General features: G+C 41.6%; 1 protein-coding gene across 6 annotated transcripts in view; it reads right to left on the bottom strand.

Moving 5' to 3' along the window:
* Positions 1-23,941, bottom strand: part of B3GLCT (beta 3-glucosyltransferase) — a 71,902-nt gene that overhangs the window by 8,798 nt on the left and 39,163 nt on the right. For all 6 annotated transcript variants that reach the window (XM_083437164.1, XM_083437165.1, XM_083437168.1 and 3 more), the window contains 5 exons: positions 21,028-21,159; positions 17,958-18,027; positions 7,167-7,280; positions 6,075-6,174; positions 601-720 (listed from right to left, as the gene is read on the bottom strand). In XM_083437164.1, the coding sequence (XP_083293290.1) occupies positions 601-720; positions 6,075-6,174; positions 7,167-7,280; positions 17,958-18,027; positions 21,028-21,159 (536 nt within the window). The remainder of the gene's footprint in view (positions 1-600; positions 721-6,074; positions 6,175-7,166; positions 7,281-17,957; positions 18,028-21,027; positions 21,160-23,941) is intronic.

The following is a 23,941-nucleotide window of genomic DNA, read 5'->3' as shown; positions in this document are numbered from 1 at the left end:
GAATGCAGCATTGCATCAGCAGTCTTGAGTGAACAGGTGTGGCAGCCACCTCAATACATGATTTTACCTGCCTCTCCTGTGCATGGAACTTATTCACTGCTCCCATTCACTGTGAAATGATCATTTTATTTTGCCCTAATGCGCATCACTTTACATTTGCACACACTGAATTGCATTTACCATTTTACTACCCATTCGATCAGTTGCAAGGGATCCTTTGGGAGCTCATCACAACCCCTTTTTTCTGTTAATCACCTTGAACAATGTGGCCTCATCAACAAGCTTGGCTACTTCATGGCTCACCCTTAATCATTTATAAAACATTAAAAAGCAAAGGTAGTGAAATGCCTGCCAAAAACTTTTCTCTTCTGCCAGGCCCACGCAGGCAATTAAGAGTACATCACACACAGTGGTCTATCAGTGTTTGTTTTTCATTTCTTTTTGCTTCTAACTTGCTTTAACTTTCTATGATTTTATAGCTTGGCTTTAGGTTTTTATATTGTTGTAAGTGACTGTGATATATTTTTTTATGATACAGCGGTACAGAAATGTTTTTGTAAAATAAATAAGTCCCAATTCTGATTAAATTAAACAACTTACCCTCCTCCACCAGTGATATAACTATAGCCTCCTGACCCCAATCCATAGCCATAGCGTTCTCCAATAATCACTGGCTCGGTTGGGTTGTAGCAACTGAGAAATTTCTGGAGCCTAGAAATGCTAAAAGATGAAGCAGCATATTCAAATACACTTAATTCCTTTAAGCAGTTCCAAAGCTCTTAAGCTGTCAGCCTAAACAAAACGTGCAGATTAATTGTTGACATTGAAGACTGAAACAAATGTCTTCTGATTATTTTAAGAAGTTGTTTCTCCGCCCCGCCCCCCAATAATAATATAAAAAAATCCTCTTGGCTTTGCTTCAAAGTCAGATCTATATATTTAATGAAATATTACTTTAAAAGGAATATTTAAGTTTGTCTGACACACAGTGTCTTTACTTCATAATAAATAGCCATAGTTTTCCCCAGACTATTCCCTAAGGATGGCAAGCAGGAATGATTTCGGAGTTCAAAAGACAAATAGATCTTCATAAAAAATCTTTCATGTCAGTGTATATCATTTTAATGCATTTATATTTCAGAGCAACCTCAAACAAAATTAAGCAGGTTCAGAGAACTATTGTATTTCACATTATTAAAGAGGTATTTCTTGTCTCAAAATGTGTAACTAGATCTCACCATCCAAATCCTATGAGCTGTTGTGCTGGAAAATTAGGGAGCTTCCAGATGGTGCTTCCACAGCAACTGGAATGGTGATGCTAGTGCCAGACTCAGCTAACACTCCCCCATAGAGCTGTTGAACCAGCTCTGAGACCTTCCTAAATATACTGCGTTAGTGAAAGGTACATTGTACCAGAACATCATCAAAGCTTGTATCATGTTGGGGCCCCAAGCTAGGCTGAGAAATAGTCCATCATCTTGAAATCTATTGTCTATGAACATGTGTTTTAAGGTACATTATTCAAATATGCAAATTATTTTGGTATCACTAAAGGCACTGGGAACGTGCGCTACAGTATAAGCTCCAACTGAATGGGGGAACATAAAAATGTTACAACGAAAGCAAATTTCAGAAAATGTGGGGTGCTGCAGGGTTCTGTCCTGGACCAGTTGTTCTTCCAATGCCTTTATAAATGACTTGGATGAAGGAATTGAGGGAATGTTCATCAAATTTGCAGATGCTGCCAAACCGAGAAGGGTAACTAATGTCGCAGAAGACAGACTTGGGATTCAACATGACCTTAACAGATTGAAGAACTGGGTCCAAACTAACAAAATGAATTTCAATAGGGAGAAATGTAAGGCAGGAACAGCCAGCTGTACAAATATAAGATGGGGGAGAGGGACACCTGGTTTGCCAGTAGTCCATGTGAAAAGGATCCAGGAGTCTCATAGTAGACCACAAGCTTAACAGCAACAGAAAAAGCTAATGGCATTCTAGGCTGTATCAACAGAAGTATAGTGCCCAGACCAAGGGAAGTAATAGTACTGCTCTTTTCTGCCTTGGTCAGACTACACCTGGAGTATTGTGTCCAGTTCTGGACAATTTAAGAAGGATATTGACAATCAGGAATGTATGTAGAGGAGGGTCACTGAGATGACAAAAGTCTGAAAACCAAGCACAACAGTTGAGGGAGTTGGGTATGTACACCCTGGAAAAGAGGAGACTAAGAGGAGATACGATAGCCACCCTCAAATATCTAAAAGGTTGTCACAGGACAGATGGAGCTCTGAAGGGCAGGACATGAACCAATGGATTCAAGCTACAAAAAACGAGATGCAGACTAAATACCAGAAGAACTTTCTGATAATAATAGCTATTCAACAGTAGAACAGGCTCCTTTGGAAGGTGGTGGGGTCTTCTTCATCTGAAGTTTTTAAGCAGAGGTTGAATGGTCTTCTGTCATAGATGCTTCATATGAGACTCCTGCCATGCAGGGGGTTGGACTAGATGACCCTCAGGGTCCCTTCCAACTCTAGAGTTGGAATTCTCTGACTCTGTGATATCTTTCTTTTAAGCTAGTTTCCCCCTCAAGAAATGGTTTATGAATGGCTTAGATTTTGCTCCACAGGTAGCCTCATTACATGCTGTAAGAACTCCCATGACTCTAATATATGATTAAATACAAATTAAAAATAGTTATGCTTCCACTTATAGAGGACCTCTTCTTATTTGATATATTTTATAGCTTTTGCTATTTCCATATTTTATCATCAGGCATCAGTAGGATATTTTCCATATAGTACTTGGGAAAATGCTTATTATGCAAATGATTCATAGCGAAACAACATTTCCCCCTCAAAACCACAGTACTTTTCTCTTTTACAAGAGATGTGTGTGTATGTGCCAAAATAAATATCAAGACTTTTGAGTTACACAGAACAGTTTTCTGAGAGAATACAGCGGAAGGATAGCTAGTTTCAAGGATATTTAGAGGACAGCTAGTTACATTTTATTACATTTGCATTCAAGGGTGGTCTATAAAAGTATTTAGCATTCAAACAGCAAATATTAATCAACAGGGTATATTTATTTGGAACCAATTTGTCAACCACTGTCTAGCTTAGATACATAAAAGGAAAAAAAAAAGTTGAGGAAAAGCTACAGCATGCCATTAGGAGGATCAACAGGGAGCCTGGAGATTACTTAAAAGTAACTGGAACAGAGGCTCAAATTAGATGTACAACACAGACTGAAAAATTGCAAAAAAAAGGAGAGGCCAAAAGCATCTACTCATGATTTATTAGAGTTGGGGTGCTTCCCAATCCAGATTTAAATCATTTAAATTGGAACCAGTGAGGGCGGTGAATGCCTGGAGTGTCTGGAAGCAGTTGGAGGATAGATGGCAGCTAACAGATATATATTGAATCCTGACAAGACAGAAGTATTGTTTCTGGGGAACATGGGGTGGGCAGGTGTGGAGGATTCCCTAGTCCTGAATAGGGTAACTGTGCCCCTAAAGGACCAGGTATGCAGGCTTTGGGTCATTTTGGACTCACAGCTGTCCATGGAGGCACAGGTTAATTCTGTGTCTAGGAGTGCTGGCTACCAATTCCATCTAGTATGCAGGCTGAACTCCTACCTGCCTGTGCACAGTCTCACCAAAGTCATGCACACTTTGGTTATCTCCTGCTTGGATTAATGCAATGCGCTCTACAAGGGGCTACCTTTGAAGGTGACTTGGAAACTACAACCAATCCACAATGTAGCAGCTAGACTGGTGACTGGGAGCAGCCGTCGGGACCACATAATACCAGTCCTAAAGGATCTATATTGGCTCCCAGTATGTTTCTGAGCACAATTCAAAGTGTTGGTGCTCACATTTAAAGCCCAAAACAGCCTCTGCCCCATATACTTGAAGCAGCATCTCCACCCCCATCGTTCAGCCCGGAAACTGAGGTCCAGCTCCAAGGGCCTTCTGGCGGTTCCTTCATTGTGATAAGTGAAGTTACAGGGAACCAGGCAGAGGGCATTCTTGGTAGTAGCACCTACCCTGTGGAAAGCCATCCCATCTGATGTCAAGGTGATAAATAACTATACAACTTTTAGAAGACATCTGAAGGCAGCCCTGTATAGGGAAGTTTTTAATGTTTGATGTTTTATTATGCTTTTATATTTGTTGGATTTATTATGATTGATATATTTGTAACAACAACAAAATATCCATTCTGGGGGGATAGAAGGGCCAAGACTGAATGAAAAGTCCAACATTTCAGCCAGCATGGGCTTGACCCCTTTTTTCTTCAACTGCCATTTATTTATATGTAAGTATCTGTTGTGTGACTGATTTCCTACTGACTTTGCTGTCACAGTGGGTAGAAAACTATGCATCTCAAGAATTTGCGGAATTATGTTTTAAAGTGATGCTTCTGATAGTTCATCTGACTTTGTCATCAACTAATCCATCAAGACATTAATGAATTGTTGTTTTCTGAGACCCACACTAGACTAATGCTAGAAAAGAATTCCAAGAGGCTCAACACTCCTACTGCTAGCCCTCCAAATTCAGAACCTGACAGTGACAACTTCCCCGATTGCGGCTGTTGCCGGCTAAAGTGTAGCACATGCTCTACTTACTATGCCATTTCCAAGGATAAGAAAGAAGTACTCTTTTGTAATAGCCTCTAAGTGCAAAGAGATAGAGCTACTCAAAGAAAATAAAACAAATCAAAGAGGCAAGATGATGTGATCTTTTCTCAGTAAGAATGAGCATGAATTTTTAGAGGTTTTACAGAGAATACATAGGATAATATGTTGACATTTCTATAACACATTGTGGTAGATTATATAAAAATAGCTTGTATTGGGAGTGGATTAAATTAGCAGGCATTGGAGAGTCTTACAGAAACCAGCCTATTAGGCATACCTTTTCGTGCTACAATTTGTCATTTCTAGGCCAGTGCTTCCTTTGCAAAAGATAAAATTATTGCTTGCAACACTGAATCGTCAGTTCAGCAAATATGAAAAAAAATTGTTCAGTTTTAAACATATGTCAGAGTTTCTATTTCTCACTACTGGTTATTTCTGTATACCCATTTGTGTGTTTTTTGCTCTCATGCAATCAGTAAATGGTATACTTTCCCTTAAATTAACGAGAAAATTCAACTGTCAGTCGTACATTGTTAGCTTTAAGTTTCTCATCTTTTAACTTGGACTCAATTTTTAATATTATAATCCTGACCTTTGAGGATAGTACTATTTTATTTATTTCAATATTTCAGTGTAACAAAATCTGATCACCCAGGATAAAAAAAGCTTCAAAAATATGTAAGGAGAAAAAACAGCAACTATGTGGGGGAAAAACAGCAACTATGTGCAAGTTGGATCCAAAGTTGCAAGAGCGGAAAGGGTCCTCCCTGGAGCCCACTGAACCAGAAATTGTTCAGGAACATCCCCATATCTTCCAGAAAGGCCTGGGAGTCAGAGCAGAGGGAGCAGAAGATGGAGGCTTCTCCTTGTACAACTTGCCATTCACTATGTTATGCAAAAGTTACCCTTTTGAAAAGTAGTTTTGAACAGGTCAGTTGTGTCTTCAGAGACACAAAGATGTTTTTTGGCTGTGGACACCAAAAGAATTCGGAAAACTGTTCAACTTGAACAAGAGTTTTACTCAAAATACACCAGGAACTAAAAAAAGATGGTATTTTCCTATATTGCTGCTGTTGTCTCCCAGTCATAACTTCTAGTTCATTTGGAGTAACAAATCCCAGCGATGGAAAAGTGTTGCCAATTTACCATCCTGCAAGACACGAATCCAATTTTCTGCCACAATGAGCATTTCATGTATCCAATTGTATTTTTAATCTACCATTTGAGAGATGTTTTTAATTTACTGTTACGTTGCTTGGATTTCCTGTACGACAGGAAAATATTGCATTGACTCATAAATGTTCATGCTTTTTGTTTCACTTGGAAACTGCACACTGCCTGTTAGCTCTGCAGTAGTGACTTGTGAACAAGTTGACTTGTAAAGCAACGTACGGTTTAGCTTCATCTAATTCTGAAATGCATACCTTATTAAAGTGTCATCATCCACAATGACTAACCAAGGTGTTGCAGCAGGGCTGTGCTTTAGAAACCTTTCCAAAATGGCAAAAGTCTTCCCACAATGACCTAGACACGAAGCACAAAAAAGTAAAGGAATTCAATAATTAGACATATAGTGTGATGATTATAAAAAGCAATCTTAACACTCTTCAAAATAATCTTTGTCATGTGTTCAGATTAGGGCTGGGTTGCACCTTTATCTCCATCATTCAGATATATAAATATATGGATTTCCTGCAATAAAGAGTATGACATAATTTGGAGGCACCCCAGCCTGTCAAACTCTTACATCTTGGGTTGGACCTTGCCTGCTGCACCTTACCATGCCCCTTCAGCAGTGGGCATGGAGGGCTTGAGGCATGCAGGGAGTGGGCACAGGAGGACTCTATGCCATGGAGTAGTTGTGTATGCAAAGCTGACCATTCTTGCTCACTTTTGATATCCAGCAATTTCAAACGGGCATCTAAAACTAGGCTCAAATCAAGGTGGTTCTTAGGTCTCCCTTTCTTTTCTCAATCCTTTCCAAATTTGTTTTTTCCTTGGTCCTTGGCTTCTTCCTCCCTCAGCCTCTTTATACCTATCAGCTGATTTCTCTCCTACTTTCTTTCAAGCACCTGCCTCCTTCCACCTTTCTCCTTAGTCTTGTTCAGTCAGAAGGCAGAATTTGCAATCATGCAAATAGGTATGGGAAGCAGGAGGAAACTGGTGTCCTGAATGCTGATTTCACAAAGGCTGGCAGATGAACAGAATAGAGGGCTGCTATTTTCACACTGCACTGATTCATGATGAATGTATGCAGCAGCAGCAGCAAAAGTAGGAGGAATTTCCCCCTCTGCACTCCCAAACTGGTAGAGCACTTGCTGGTGCTGCCTCCAACTGAATCGCACTGTAATCAGTCCCATGAAAAGAGTCTTGTCTTTGTGCCTCCTTATCTCACTGGCAGACTCACAGGCCACCTCATGGGAAATAAATTAGGCAGCTCATCATCTTGTGCAAATTCTGTTATGAAAACACTGTATAACTCATGCAAAATAATATCGCATCGTGTTAAGACTTACCTCTATCAGTATTTGGCACTCCTAAATCAACAGTGGGTATTGAACTTTCTGCATAATCACTGTAGTATTCAATAAGAGCGGCCTCTTTTTCCCAGGTCTGCTTTACAATAGGTACTGGGGGGAAAAACAAGCATACTGACACGCTGACAAAATAGTGCTTACAGATTTGAATTTATGGCAAACTGAAATTGGACGTTAGGATGTCTCTCAGCTTACCAACAACTGATATTCACCCATCTTCTCTCCTCCCTTCTCAGTACACTGTGGTTACCAGTTTTTTTGGGGGTGGGGGGAAGGATCTGAAGCTAACTAAACTGTTCAGATGTGGTGAGACAGACATAACAGGAAATTATGGTTAAGTAATCCAAAAAGCCTTCAATCTCAGAAGAGAGGAGGGAAAGGATGGCACAATGATGGCTGATGCAGGCACAAGATTCATATCTGGGCTTAATATGCTGAGACGTGTATATCTGAACCAGGTTATTAAGTAACAGGGTAACTGGAGGCAGCCCTGTTAGGCTAAAATTAGATGTTACGGCACATGTGGCTGCTACTGAAGCAGCATCCCCATTTCTGCTACCCCAAACACCTAGGAATACCAAATGCATCTCATGACGTGATGGTGTCACAAGGTTCCCTTTCATTGGTTGACACCTGTGGGCAAAGAAATCTATAATGCATTTTGCATTACTAGTGACCATCAGAGGATAAGCAGGGAGAGAGAGATGGGCTGCTTTGTCAGCAGCCAGCCGTATGTCTAGTTTTAAGCTTAGATGATGGGAATGGCCCTACCCTCCTCCCTGCCAACATACTGGAGACAGATTTGTTACCAACCAGGGCTGAGCTTTTTCCCCTGTTCTGCCCCCTTGTCCTAGGAACCACTATGTCTGTGTAGCACCTTCTGTTGGATAAGTATGTCTCACAGTCTCCCACCCACTCACCTAGGCTTTTCTTGGAGGTGAGGAGAGATTCTGTTTTCCTTGAGCAATGAAATACACTGTATGCACCATGTAAAATCCTAAGCAGGCACAAACGATTTCTCCCTCACAAAAAAGGAAGGAGACTCCTGGCACATTCAGTCTTGATCATTCAATACATCTACCAAAATTCAAGGGTGTGTCAAAACATACAGCAGAAAAACCCCCAAACCCTATATTTTCATAAAATAAATGCCCAACCGGCATGTTGCATGGAGTAGCTAAAAAAGGAAAAATGGCTTACCAGAAGAGCTCCTTTTTCAAAAGGAGCTCTTGAAAGCTAGCATCCATTAATTTTTCACTTTCCTGAGAAAGATTACCCTCCACTGGGTAACACTGGAAACTATGAGGAAAGTTCAAGTATTTTCCTCAGTCTTCAAGGTGTTACATGATAGTGAAAGACTGTGAATCTATAGCTTCGTTTTCAACTTGCCTTTATCATTTTGGCTAGCTGTAACATAGCAGTTTATTTTTGTCTTGTTTTAATCAACACCATTTTTTAAAAAAATCACAAAAACATGAACACATTTTTCTACAAACTCCAATTGTAGGATGCTCATTTTCTTGCATCAAAAAGACAATTTGTATGCAAAAGTTAAACCCATGCAACTTTAAAGTTTGATTATTGGTAAGCATTTAGAAAGGTTATTAAACAATGCTTCATTAAAATAAGCCACAAAATTAGTTAATAATAATAATAATAAATTTTATTTATATCCCGCCCTCCCCAGCCGAAGCCGGGCTAAGGGCGGCTAACAACAGTAAAACAGCACAAACAACACTTTAAAATCATTCATTATAAAATTAATTAATTCAAGCCACTGGCGACCATTGGGCCAGAGCTCTGCGAAGATTGCCAATGGAGGGAGTCAGGCTGTGCCCTGGCCAAAGGCCTGGTGGAACAGTTCTGTCTTGCAGGCCCTGCGGAAAGATGTTAAGTCCCGCAGGGCCCTGGTCTCTTGTGACAGAGTGTTCCACCAGATCGGAGCCACGGCCGAAAAAGCCCTGGCTCTAGTTGAGGCCAGCCTAACTTCTCTGTGGCCTGGGACCATCAAGATGTTTTTATTTGAAGACCGTAAGTTTCTCTGTGGGGCATACCAGGAGAGGCGGTCCCGTAGGTACGAGGGTCCTAGGCCGTATAGGGCTTTAAAGGTTAAAACCAGCACCTTAAACCTGATCCTGTACTCCACCGGGAGCCAGTGCAGCTGGTATAGCACCGGGTGAATGTGATCTCGCAGCGAAGACCCCGTAAGGAGTCTCGCAGCAGCATTCTGCACCCGCTGAAGTTTCTGGGTCAGTCTCAAGGGCAGCCCCACGTAGAGCGAGTTACAATAATCCAGTCTGGAGGTGACCGTCGCGTGGATCACAGTGGCTAGGTCAGGGCGAGAGAGGTAAGGAGCCAACTGCTTAGCTTGGCGGAGATGGAAAAATGCCGCCTTTGTTGTAGCTGCAATCTGCGCCTCCATTGAAAGGGAGGTATCGAAGATTACACCCAAACTCTTAACGGACGGTGCTGGCACTAATTGCACCCCCGCAAGAGATGGGAGTTGCCCCCTCAATCCCATATCGTCCCGTCCCAGCCACAGGACCTCTGTCTTCGAAGGATTTAACTTCAACCGGCTCCCACGTAGCCATCCAGCCACAGCTTCCAGACATCTGGTCAGTGTGTCTGGGGCCGAGTCAGGATGGCCATCCATCAACAGATAGAGTTGGGTGTCATCAGCATACTGATGGCAACCCAGCCCAAAACTCCGGACAAGCTGGGCAAGGGGGCGCATAAAGATGTTGAAAAGCATCGGGGAGAGTATCGCACCCTGAGGTACTCCACACACCAAGGAGTGGCGCGATGACAATTCCCCCCTAAGCGCCACCCTCTGTCCCCGACCAGAGAGAAACGAGCGCAGCCATTGAAGGGCTGTGCCCTGAATCCCCACGTCGGCAAGGCGGTGGTCCAGAAGTTCGTGATCGACCATGTCAAAAGCTGCTGACAGATCTAGAAGAATCAGCAGCCCCGACCCACCTCGATCCAGCTGTCTACGAAGATCATCTGTTAGGGCAACCAGAGCCGTCTCGGTCCCATGACCAGCGCGGAAGCCGGACTGGAATGGGTCGAGAGCCGATGTTTCATCCAGAAACCCACCAAGCTGTTCAGCAACCGCTCTCTCAATCACCTTACCCAGGAACGGAAGATTCGAAACTGGGCGGTAATTGGATAGATCTAAAGGATCTAATGATGTTTTCTTTAAGAGCGGGCGCACCACTGCCTCCTTCAATTCTCCTGGGAATGTCCCCGTGCCAAGGGACAAATTGATGATATCCCCCAGGAGGGCCCGCACCTCGTCTGGACACGCTCTAATCAGCCAAGACGGGCACGGGTCGAGAGGACAGGTGGTGGGCTTTCCAGCTCGGAGGAGTCTGTCCACATCGGCTGGGGATATCCGGTTGAAGTGGTCCAATACTGGACCCGAGGACAGTCGAGGGGCCTCCAGTTCCTTTATTGTATCCAAATTGGCAGGGAGGTCATGGCGGAGCAACAAGACCTTCTCCGCAAAAAAGCTCGCAAATGCCTCACAGCTATGTGTCAAATTGTTATTTAAATTTGGCTGTCCCTCAAGGGACGTTAAAGACCTGATTATCCTAAATAATTGCGCCGGGCGAGAGCTAGCGGATGCAATGGAGGCCGAGAAGTAAGACTTCTTAGCAGCCTTCACCGCCATCTCGTAGGTTTTCATAAAAGCCCTATAAGATGTTCTTGAGGCTCCGTCACGGGCACCCCGCCATACTCGCTCTAGCCGTCTGAGGTCCCGCTTCATTTTCCGGAGCTCCTCGGTAAACCAGGGAGCCTGGTTTCTGCGGGGTCGCAGAGGGCGCTTAGGTGCGATCTCATCGATGGCTGCCAGGAGCTGGATATTCCAGCCCTCAACAAGCTCAGTCAATGAGTCGCCAGGGGGAGCAAGGTCCCGCAAGGCTTGGCGGAATCTATCAGGGTCCATCAGCCTCTGCGGGCGAGCCCAAATTGGCTCGCCACCTAAGCAGGGTGGGGGTGGAAAGTCAATCCTGGCTTTCAGAGCGTAGTGATCAGACCATGGTACCTTCATCGAAGGAGACATGATCACATCTATACCTACGCCAAAGATCAAATCCAGCGTGTGACCTGCTTGATGTGTGGGGCCCGAAACAAACTGGGAGAGCCCTAGTGTCGCCATGGAAGACACCAGGTCCAGAGCCTGTGAGGAGGGAGTGGCATCAGCATGGGTGTTGAAGTCCCCCAATACCAATAGGTTAGGGAACTCCAAGGCCCAGTCGGCCACCGCCTCCAATAGGCCTGACAGGGTGGCTGCTGGTGCGCTAGGTGGCCGGTACACCAGCCAGACAGCCAAGCTCTCCTCGGAGCCCCACACTAGGCCAACACATTCAATGCCGGGGATCGATGGCGATGGCAGAGCCCTGAAAGGACAATCTTCCCGGATTAATAATGCCACCCCTCCCCCCCGGCCCACAGTCCGCGACTGGTGGAGGACAGAGAAACCCGGGGGCGCCATCTCTCGCAAGGTAACTGTTGCCCCTTCGCGCACCCAGGTCTCCGTCACACAAGCCAGGTCGACCCCCTGCGAGATGAAGAAATCTCGCAGGGTGGCGGTTTTGTTGCCTATAGACCTGGCATTGCACAACACCAGTGACGGAGGTGAGTTATCCTTGCTCACCCTACCCTCGTCCCTCGGGATGGGGCGCAGATTGGAAGGGGTACGAGCATATCCATATCTCGATCCCCTTCGCCTATAATATCTGCCCCCACCGCCATACCTCCCTCGCCCCTCCACGGTAGGAATCCCAAGCCTCATAGTGGCCTCCATTGATGGCAATTAATGTTATTCTTCCGCAGCCTAACACAATAAAACCTTAAAACAATAAGTACAAAAAACAGAAACAGCCCAGAAACAATAAAACAATACAAATAAAAACTACCAAAATTACCGATTCGTCAAACACTTGAACACTTAACCTTCTTAAGTTATGTTCTTATATTGCTGCACCGCATAAGAGGGCAGTATATAAACTGGTAAGAATAAAATAAAATAAAATTCTGAAAATATTACAAAACCTTCCACTTTCCCCAATCACATTGCTTAGGATTGTGTGAATTAATATGGGCAATGATTAAAGAAACTGTGCTATGGTTTAGAATGATGTCTGAATTGACTACAGATGGTTTGCAATTAGCCAGAAAATCAAACTCTGGCCAGAAAAGCAAACTCAAAAAGTAATTCTGAAAACCCTGGTTTGTGCTACAATTTTTTTGTATTAATAGGCAAACCACGGTTGCAACTGTTGCCTTCTCTCAGCAGACTTGGAGCTACTACATTCAAAGACTTAAGTTTAAAAAACCCCCACAGAAAACAGAAGCAAACAAGCACCTTTAAATTTACCTGTATATTTAGAAGCTCAAACTTTGCTCGAGTTCTAAATACATTGGTTAGTAGAAACCACTGTTTGATGCAATGCCTCAAATGAGCCAAAGACTAGGTACCAAAGCATAATGATGGTTTTTCTACAGCAGATTCAGTATTACTCATGAGCATGAAGCAGAACCTTAAGTAAACAGATTTGTTGATGTCTCTTATTTTGTTTAAATAATAACCACTAACATGTTTAACCAACTAGGAGTTATAAATGTATAAAGTTTAGGGATGTTTTAAGATTGCAATGGTATTTTAATGAAGCAGTAGTACTGTAATTTTTTAAAGTTGTTTTGGTAATTTATTACAGCTACATTATACTGCACTATTAGTTTTAATTATATTTACAGATTTGGGCTAGATTTTATGCTTTTGTTGACTATGTATTTTGCATACCATTGGTAACATAGCAAATTTGATAGCAGGCAATTTGCTTGCATGCAGACCAGGCAACAAAAGCTATTTAGCAAGAACAATTTTTAGACTTTTCTTCTAGAAGATCATCCATCTTGAGTACACATTTTATACAAGTACTTTCAGGACTGCTATTCATTTATTTCTGCTTTCGTATAATTTCATCTAGGAATGGATCTTTACATTCAAACTAGAATGTTGTGTGGATGTTGTAAAATTTAATTCCCCACTGCAAGGTTCTGGGACCTGCAACTTGGGAATGTTTGTTCATTTATTTATATTTATATCCCATCCTTTCCTCCCAAGAGAGTACATGGTTTTAACCCACCCCCAAATTTATCTTCACATTTGCTCTCTGAGATAGGCTGAGAAATAGTTGGCCCAAAGTCACTCTGTGACCTTCATGACTGGATCACCACTTGAAATTGGGCCTTCCCAGTCCTACTCCAGTGATTGTAACCACACTGGTTCTGTTTGCCTTGTGCACACATTATAATTTATCATTATGTGTTATTATCATATTATCATTTAGCTGCCAGGTTATCTGTCTTTAAAAACACACACCAAAAAACAAACAAACCCCAGCTTCTATGACCTTTTATGGGTTGCCTTTATTATCCTGGACTGCTGTTTTATTCTGGGTTTAGTGGCCTTGTTTGCATGCCATGGTAAAATATAAAGCATGGCTTGCTGTGCATGAGTTAATTGCTCCAGTTTTGCTTTGCTCCGTGTCTTTTGGCTCGTGCTGGGAGGAAGCAAATTATCCCTGGCAACATCAAACAAGGGATTACTATTTGTTTCACTTCTAATGTACTACCGTAGGCGCCAGCTCCTAGGAATGAAGCCCTTAGAGGGGGGCCCAATGTGTTTCTTTGAAGGGGCCATTTGGCTTCGTCCCCTGGCTCCTTAGGATGTCACATGACATCAGGACGTCGCATTGGGCACTCTCAGTCAAGCTGAGAAGCTGGCACCTCTGCAAACTGCGATCTGTAAGTCAAGAACAACCCTTGGCTATAGACTGTGATATGTTAGGAGTGAAGCAAATCACAGTTCCTGGCTTGGACAAAACAGAGTAAGCTACGGATTGTGGTTGGTTTCTCCCCAGCACAAACAGGGAGGAGCAGAACCTCCTAGCTTGGAACATTTACGGCAAATCATTCACTATTGTCTACTATGATGTGTGAACTAGGCCATTGTGGCATTCTTTATCATTATGGTTTGGGGCACCATGTTCTAAGCATGGCTCCCAAAAATGCATGATCACAGAGCCCCAAAACACAAAGGGCTGTGATATTGCATGAGGTTGCAATCCTACATGTCTTGCCCAAAACACACATTTTGAGGCTCCTTCATCTCACATGGGTCATGTGACTCACCCAGAAGCAGGGGCATGTCCTGGATTCTAAGGTAAACATGTTGGAGTGCCTGCAATTCATTGCTCAGGAAAGAGTACCAGCTACCAGTGAAATTCAGGCTACAGATTCATGGCCAAACTACTAAGGGCTGCATTCAGCTAAATCAGTGAGCGCACAGAACCACTTCTGCAAGCCAAAAGAACTTCAAAATTTGATTTCTGAAGATCTATTGTCATCTCTATAGCCCCTTTTTTGGTTATGAATATTCGTTTGTTGAAATTTTAATGTTGGAAATAACTTGTGGAGAGATTATATGAAGAAGAGGGATGTAAGTAAGAATATCATTGAAGGCAGAGAAAAACACCGAAGGCTGATTTCCCTTAAAATGGGACACAGCTGGATTAGTTTGCCTTACACCCTACCAAACTAGTCACTGTTTGACATCCAAAGGATGCATGAAATACATGACATATGTGATGAAGGAAAAATTTATGCAGCTACCATCAATAAGAAATGCCATCTGGTCCAAAGCTGTTCTTCAATCCCAACACTTGCTAAAGTGAAATCTTTAATGTTTATACAGCTTGGTTCTATAACACACTTCTATATATGAATACTGTTAGGATCATCCTACTCTTGTGTTGGACCCTGGTAGAGATACATGCCCGACTGGCATGTTCTCTCCCTCCTGGTCGATCGTTCGGGAGCTTCTAAAGCTTTCTTCAGCCCGAACACCACAGCGACTGATACCAAGAAGCATCAGCACACTTAGGGATCAGCAGAGTATTCGCAGTTTGTGTAACAGAACTCAGTAGCACAGCATTTTGGCTAATCTACGTTTATTTAAATATAATACACTCAGAGCATTCTGACTTCGCTCCTTCCTCTTTCTCATAACACAGCAAAGAGAGAAAGAACAAAGGCCAATAGTCCCACTTCACGGAACACAAACATCCTGTCTCCGTCACTTCCCACTATGTGGAATGAAAACATACACCATCATGTGATAGACAACAATCCCATACCTGCAAACACAGAGCAAGAATCCTAACATATAGAAGAAAAGGCCTAGGAATACACCCTACACAAATCTGGACTTTCTAGAATAGTTGGATGGAGACTTTACAACTCCTTCCAAAAACTCCTGCGGCCAAGCTGGTACCAAATGTTTTCCTTTGGATTACATTGGCGAGACTAGGGGGGTGGGGGGAATTGGTTGTCTGGGCAGCCCTGGACCTCCATACACACTTCAGTGCAGCTAACACAGCAACAATACAGGAGGCAGCAGTTACGAGTTACCAGTCTCTGCAGCCACAGCAGGCTCTGTGATCCTCCAGCAGTTTGACTTCAACCCCACAGGCGCAGTCCATTGCCTCTCGAGGCAGACAGAGGCCAACAACATTAACTTACGTACATCAGTAAATGTGAAAGAAAAAATCATTCAACTAGCAATACAATGTCACTAGTAAATATTTTCCCCTGAAATTGTTAAGGAAATCCTGTTATTACCTTTTTTTTTAAGGATGGCAATAAAGTACAAATGTATATTAGGGGGGGGGAAATACGGTGAATTTTCCAAGGTTTGTTTTTTAGGTATGCTGGTCCCCTATGGTTTTCTTTCAGTGTCACATGTTCAATGCATCTCAAAAATGAAACATCTCTATTTTGTAGATGTAAACCATCATCACTTTCACATACAGATTGATGCAGAATGTCTGAAATGTACTTCCCCCCTGCTTTTCAGGCAACTCTATCCCCTACAGGTGGCTAAGAAGATATAAAAATAGCTAATGGATGGAAAGATAATGCCTTCCCACCATCTTATTGAATGTTGAATAGCTGAAGGTTGTGGCTCTCTCTATTCACAAATAAGGAGTATTGAATTTCAAAGAAACACCAAGACCATCCACCAGGCAACACATTTAAAGGCTTTTTAGTCCATGCATTCACTCCATGTCACGCTTCGCCCAGTTTTAACCAATATATCTTCCAGCTTTTGTCACAAATTCTCGACTCCCCACTGCAATAAAATATACTTTATGGAATATCCCACTGACTAATGGGTAAAGGGAAAAAGAATATTCTGACAACTAGAGTATATATTAATCAAGGTTCTCATTTTCTGACTAGGGGAGACCAGGGCAGGTGGCTTGGCTTTATGACATCCAATATCTTTCAGTATCTATGTGACCAATTATCACATTCAAGATCATTGAATTGAATACAGTGTTTAGAACCAAGCCCTAAACGCTAACCCAAATATGAATCCCCCCTTTCAGTTTGGAAGGCAATGAATAAATATAGCAAGACAAATTTTATCCCAGGATTTACTGTCAAATCACACCCAAGAGGCACAGAGTACTTTTTGTGGGCCAGGGAAAAAGAAACCGACTTCTTAGGAAAGGCTGCAGCTTAGAATAAGCTTCCTTGGTGTGTATTCAGATACATATATATGCCTTTGAAATACTCTGGGGATATAGTCACCAACCTGGTTTTGCTCTGTCTTACATTTACAAGGAACCTGAATGGAACCACAGATGTAAATATTCTTTGGTTTATTTTATGGAAGACATAAAATGTAAAACTTCTGTCCAGTCTTAGTAGCTGCTTTTAAAATGACCATACTGTCAGGGAACTGCCATTGGCGCAGGGGCGAGAGGGGAAAAGCCGTATGAATTACAGAGAGCCCCCAAAGATCGTGGGAAGCAGCACTTCCTCAGCGGAGGAAGGCAGCCACGCCTCTAGTGGAGAGGAGATGCAGGGCTCGGAGGAGGCGAGGCGGTGCCAGGACACCTTGCCTGAGCAAAGCGGGGAGGAGAGAGGTCCTCCGTTACCCACGCCTTCCTTGTGCAGTAGGCTTCCGCGCTGAGAGGGGAGGCGCAGACTGGGTGTCAAAAAACTACTCTGCTGGGGAAGGTTTAAGGGCCGCCCACTCTCAGATTCTGCCAGTGAATGAGCAAGACACGGAATAGAGGCGCTCTGCATTCTAATGGTTTTTGTCATCAATAAGAAACCTTTAAAACAGACTATTGAAGCATATTGCCTGATTGCTCTCGAGCAACCAACCGATACTTCTAACGCATACGTTTAGTATTTTTAAGTTTGAAGAAGGCTTTGCAACTTTCATACCAATAGCCTCAAAATAAGCCTAGGAAATAAAAAGGCTTTCCCCTTTATATTCAGTTAGTTCCTGGTAGCAATCTGAAGGTAGATTCAAAGACCAAATGTCTTCAGAAACATGCTAAATTCTTAAAAAGTGAACATTTCCTCATTGTTGCTCAGATAAAACATTCTAAATAGGTCATGAAAAGCAATGGGAACACATTTTAGAAGCCAGACCAATAATTCTAGCATATGTGATTTATAACATATTTTTGAAAGCTTCACTGACTAATTACTTTCAGTGGAAATGATATTCTTACTTACTTCCCTCTACTTCACATAATCTCTCCACAAGTTATTTCCAACATTAAAATTTCAACAAATGAATATTCAAAACAAAAAAGGGGCCATACTGCATTCAAAATTTTATTTAGCTTAAATTAGTTGCAGAAATTATATAAAGATATCCTTAAATATGGAACTTACTTCTGTCTCCATGGAATTTCCTGCATGTTTTTACAGCAACAAAGATATCTGTTTTCTTCACAGGATCTCCCTAAAAATAAAATGTCAACTCAACTACATTTTTCAACATTCAGGTTTATATTGACTGAACAAGCTGTTGTAAAGAGACCCTCAAGATATAGCTCTAAAATCTACATTAAAAAGCAGTTTAAGGCAACATAAAAAGATACACTTTCAAAATTCAAAATTATCAAAGTTGCCTAGCAGCATTATCCACTAAAATTCTAATTGAAATTCTGACTGAAGTTGGTTGCAACACATAAGGAAAGCAAATGAACAAAAGGAAATATTTAACTGTAGGGTTGTGAAGGTCGAAGGCATAATACAGCCCAAAGGTATGCATGGTGGTATTGAAAAGTCCCACTATTTCAATAGGAGGGATATAAGCATGTGATTAACTTTCCCATGGAAATCGGTGTGATTTTGACATACTTTTCTTTGGCTGGATCATCCCATCATTCATATGACTGGTGGAGTCAAAACAGCTACTTTAAGGCAAGCCCAAGAGATTTCAAGAAACCCAGTGGGGGCTTAGCCCTTTTCTTTTGATCAGCCAACATCTGTACTAACTGGATGTCTCCAGTTCCAGCAGATGTTTGGCACATGGCAAGAGGACTTTTTAATGGTCATAGGAAACTAGCAGCACAATTCTAGTGGTACTTCTATGGGGTCTGGGTCCACAGCAGCAATTGATAGAAGCTGGTTGTCAGGTTCTTACTAAGGATGTGGCCTAACATCACTTTGACCTCAGCGACACACACACACGCGCGCGCACACACACACACTATTAATCCCAAAACAAGGAGTTTGTGTGGCACCTAACAGATAGAAAGTGCCAGAAGACATTTCATTGGTTTTGCTGTGACAGACTAAGACGGCTACCGCTCTGGAAATTGTCATAATCATTTCCTCTATTTCTTATCTTGAGAGGTGACTGCTGGGGCTTACATGGCCAATGGCACTATGCATGCATAAGGGGACAGTATCGGTAAGCCCAGGGAAACCCTATGGTTTGCAGAAGTTCAAAAATATTTGGAGGCAAGGAACTCAAATGAGGGGGAGGCCTTCCAAAGCAGCTCATTGAGGTCAGTGCGTTCAGTGGCTAGAGAATGCTGGGGTAAATAAAAAATAAGACAAGGGGGGAGGAATGGAAAATGCAGCATTGTGGAGGAACGTATAGCTGACTGACAAATGCTGCAGAATGCCATTCTGCAAAATTTTTGTTAATGGTTCACTTGTTAGCTCAGTTTCACACAGTCCTATGAACATAGGACATCACACATTTACAGTCTTTAATAAAACAGCCTCACAGTAGGTAAAGAATGAACAGGAAATAATAATTGGCATTTGCCTTCTTTAAATCAAGACAATAAAAAAAATAATGGAACTGGTCTTCATTTTCTCTTTAGAGCTTAATAAAATGGATGGACTTTCATTATGAGTTAATAACACACACATACCAAACTATTTTCCAAAGGACTATGGACTTGCTTAGAGAACAATGAAATTGAGGGCACAGAGGTTGAAAGGCTTGTGGGAAATAAATCAATAAATAGTGAAGGGAAAAGAAATTTAAGCCAGCCAGTGAATAAATAATAAATACTTAGCCCTTTCCACTGTTCAAAGAGTTTCTCATACACTGCATTCTTGCAATCCTTAACAACAAACAGTGGACAGTTCAGTATTAAGTAACAGCAAAACAGAAAATCATGGGCCAAAATAGTTAATCCTTTACAGAAGCCAGCTTTCTTTCCCTTTCTCCTTCTGTTTGCTGCTTCCAGCCATCTTCTCCAGCTCTTCTCAACAGTCCAAAGTACCCACCCTTTTAGCTTCTTATATCTTCTGAGCTAAGATGTTTCCCCTGTTTGAAAAATCTCACTCTGCCTGTGACTCCACATACAGTATGCACACACTTTTTCATTTCCCCTCTCCACTCACACTAGATGTACCAGGGCAGCCAGCCACATTTGTTGTTCATGTACCCGTATGTGCCCCACTCAAATATAAAATTATACGGTTTTTAATTTTTTTCTCCCTGCCACGAAGAAATAAGGAGCAGAGTAGACATATAGTGCTAGTGTAGTTTTTTAGAAAGAGGCTTCGTGACTTCTGGAGTTTGTATATGGAATTCTGATCCCATCCCCACCCAAGCAACTAATATTGTAATAAACTATTTTATAAAATATGTGATTTTTACTGTTTTGTTGTTATATTAAAATTCATCTAACTCTCTGCCCCCCCCCCCCACTTTCTTTGGGATTCTTCTTTTAAAAACATAGATTCATAGACTCAGAAGGGATCTAAAGGGCCGTCTAGTCCAACCCTCTGCTATTTCATCTAAAGCATCCATGAAAGATGGGCCACCCAACCTCATTACCGTATTATATTTTTGGGGCAGCTCCTTCCCTACCTTCCCTAGCGATGCTTAAGAGAGATCTGTGTGCTCTTGGAAAAGGAAGAAGTGTGGGACCCGAGGGAAGTAAACTCTTGCACCAACAGCCCCCAGTTGGCCTGAGAGGACTTTGTTACTATTCGTTTACATAACGCATTTGTTTTCGTATTTTAAAATTGTAGCTGCTTTGGATGCTTTGGCAGAAAGGTAGGATAGGACTCAAAATAAAAGAATTAATTAAAATGCCTAGACAGGCAAATTATAATACCCATAGGGGTGTGCAAATAGATCAATAACAGTAGCTGTGCTGTAAATAGCAATGTTCATTACATAAACAAGATCACAACACTGCCAGGGATGGCAAAAAGAAAATAGAGTTATTTTTGTAAACTTCCAGCCCAAGCCAAGATCATACCAATTTAACAAAATGTGAACCACAACAGGCCAAGTCTGAGTAATGGTAACATAACCAGAAAGACAAAGAGGAATAGAAGAACAAACTTCTGTTTGTACTACTTGCATCTAAAGTATCTTGCAAAGTCCTCAAGCTTGAGAAATTTTAAAGAATTAATTAGAACAGTTGAAGGTGGATTAGAATAGGCTCTCTTTACAGGAAAAAGACGGCCTGAAAATACTTACACAAAGTGGGAGGAAATTAGCAAATGTAGTGGCACATTGAGCAGTATTAGGAGAGTCAAAGTCTTCTGTACAGAACTCCGGCACTGGGGTGAGATGTGGTCCACTGCCTTTCTCCCAGATATAAAGCGCAATCTTTCAAAATACACAAAAAAGTATAATTAATGCTGAAATATATTCATTCTATTAAAATTCAATGCAAATGGCTTTCAGTATAATAAGTTAGAAAAAAGATGGGAGAACTACACTAAGATATATTATCTTGTGGTGTAAAAGAGTTTTGAAGTTTTAAACCAGAGCTTATGTGAATAATTATATGTGTGCAGGTGTACAGTAGTATACTACTGATAAACTACTAGCTCTCCTCCCAATAAAACCACAGATATATCATGTCAAGCGCCAGGAACCTCTCCTTTCAATCACCCTAGATTTATTCATTGTGCCTCCATTCCTATCCCAAGCAAAAAAGGTCTCTTTAAGTAGAATAAGGGCTATAGCTCAGTGTCAGAGCACATACTTTGCATGCAGATAGCCTCAAGTTTAATACCTGACATCTCCAGGAAGAACTAGGAAAGATTTCCAGCATCTACTGATGTTTTTAATTATGTTTTATAGATATCTATAGGGTGGTTTTATTGCATTTTATATGTTGTAAGCTGCCTTGTTATATTTTATGAGATATATTTATTTATTTTCAAATAAATTTTGATAAATAACACTGGAGAGGTGCTGCTATTCAGTGCAGACTGTGCTGTGCTAGGAGCCTTCCTATGCATCTAATAAGGGCTAACAGGCACTTGGAGAGGGCTTGCTAGAGACAGAGTGCTGTATCCAACACTCTATTAGTAAAGTTCTATTTGTGCAATGAGGCTTTGCCTGGCTCCATTCTCCCCTGACAACTCTCAAACTCTGTTCCAGAGAGGACCCTAACAGTTCTCTTCTCAGAGAAGAGTACAAATTTTGGTTAGAGACGGAGGTCTGGTTAGTAGGGATGGGCAATATCTTGCTTCATGGCTTTTCCCACACTGTGATTTTTGCATAACACGTACACAATGATTCATGATATATTGCCAGGTCAAAAAATTATGAAACCAGTTATCACAATATGGACTTCAAACCCGGTTGGGACAATATAGCACCTAACCCTAATGGCTAGTGCTGGGGCAGGAGCAAATTCAATTTTCAACAAGACCCTCATTTACAGGTGACCAGCTCAGCACAAAGTAGAGTGAGGCTTTTCAAATTGGAGGAGTTTCTAATTCAAACTTCACCAACTGCAAATCCACCTGCATCACTAATCTTTTCACAGATCCCTACATCTAACCAATGTATCTGCCATCTCATGAGACATCACATATGTTCAGTGACTATTGTTTATTCCCAGCTTGAGAAGAGGAAAACACAAACTGAAAATAAGTTTAGTTAAGACTGACAAGAACAGATGTCTGGGAAGGTTGGCAAATGTTCACAGCTGTGCAGACACGCATTCTTCCCTGCAGCTACTTCTAACATTTGAACAATAATAAGTCCGTGAATTTGTGGGAAATCAATCAAATAGAAAAAGACATTTGTAAGAGACACATTTTAAAACTATGTGTATTTTGACTACTGCATTAGTGTGCTTTCGTGATACTACTTCACAATGTGGCAATGTAACACAGAGAGAACTTCATGAGATAAATAGGTGTGCAATCTTCCTTTGCGCCAGTGGAAAATTTTAAGGACTGAGCTGACTGCTTTGTAATTTTTATATCAAGTGCTTTTGTCCCACAGACGTCCTAAGACCTAGATAATTTCCAGTCTTTAACAGTAACGAGCAACGAACTCATGACGCTCATGGCTTGTTAAAAGTTAGAAAGCAATGGGAATAGGACATCTTATGATTCATACTGGGTAGGGGGGGGAAGGAACCCTGGAAAGATTAATTGTAAAAAAAATCCACAATAGGCTCAGCATGTATCCTTAAAAGGAAGAATTAATACACCCAAAAGAAGAGCTGTAAAAGAATACAGTAAAAATGAATTATATTCCATCTGGAAAGGCACAGCAGCATACTGAATGTGGTTGAAAGGAACAGGAATGAAATAATGACCCAAGGCATCAGATGCTTTGAGTGCACAGGAGCAGATCACAACTCCCTTCACTTTCAATAATGCCTAGTGTTACTATAAATTGTCACAGGAAAAGGAAAAAGAATGCTAACCTTTAAATATATATCACATTACTATTAAATGTAGCTTGCAATTCTACAAGCGTAGATTCCAGCTGCCACTAGAAGTGCCCTTGTCCCCAATCTGAACATTATTAAATCAAGTGAAGAAGGAAGACCTACACATATATGTGTTGCTCCATTTTCAGACATATATTCCTGGCTAATAGGACAGATAAGCCCCTCCTGCAATCTGAGGCTACTAGAGATGAAATTTTCACTTCTTAACATCCAGCACATCTGTGCTAACTGTGGTTAAGCAGAATTCATGCCCTGTGTTTTGAGGGAGAGAGATAAAAATGTCCCATATTTAATCTTTTCTTTCCTTTCTTTTTAATCAGGACATCTTGCAGTGAACAGCTATCAAATAAGAACTTCTGCTTTAACAACTGTGATACCCATGTTATTGAACGAGTCTTTCCTGTCCTTTCTGTTTTGGTGCACGACTGGATTTGAATCAGCGTAGTGAAGGCAAGTCCTGGATGGGTTAAAAATAAAACCTGAAGAATTGGAACAATTTCCCAGGTGCATTCCCAGGACTCAGGTGAATGCAGAAGTCTTTTTGTCATGTCCATGCATGCACCAGGGCTCCTGAAAAGGTCTGAATTAGTTTGCCAGCCTACGAAGAGTGCTATTGCAACTCATTATACCTTTTGCTAATAGATGAAAGATGTAATGTGCTATTTTTAAAAGGGTTGTACTGTATGA

This window comes from Podarcis tiliguerta (genome assembly GCF_965153285.1).
Source record: "Podarcis tiliguerta genome assembly, chromosome: 4".
Lineage (NCBI taxonomy): Eukaryota > Metazoa > Chordata > Lepidosauria > Squamata > Lacertidae > Podarcis > Podarcis tiliguerta.
This window is presented reverse-complemented; position numbering and strand designations above follow the sequence as displayed.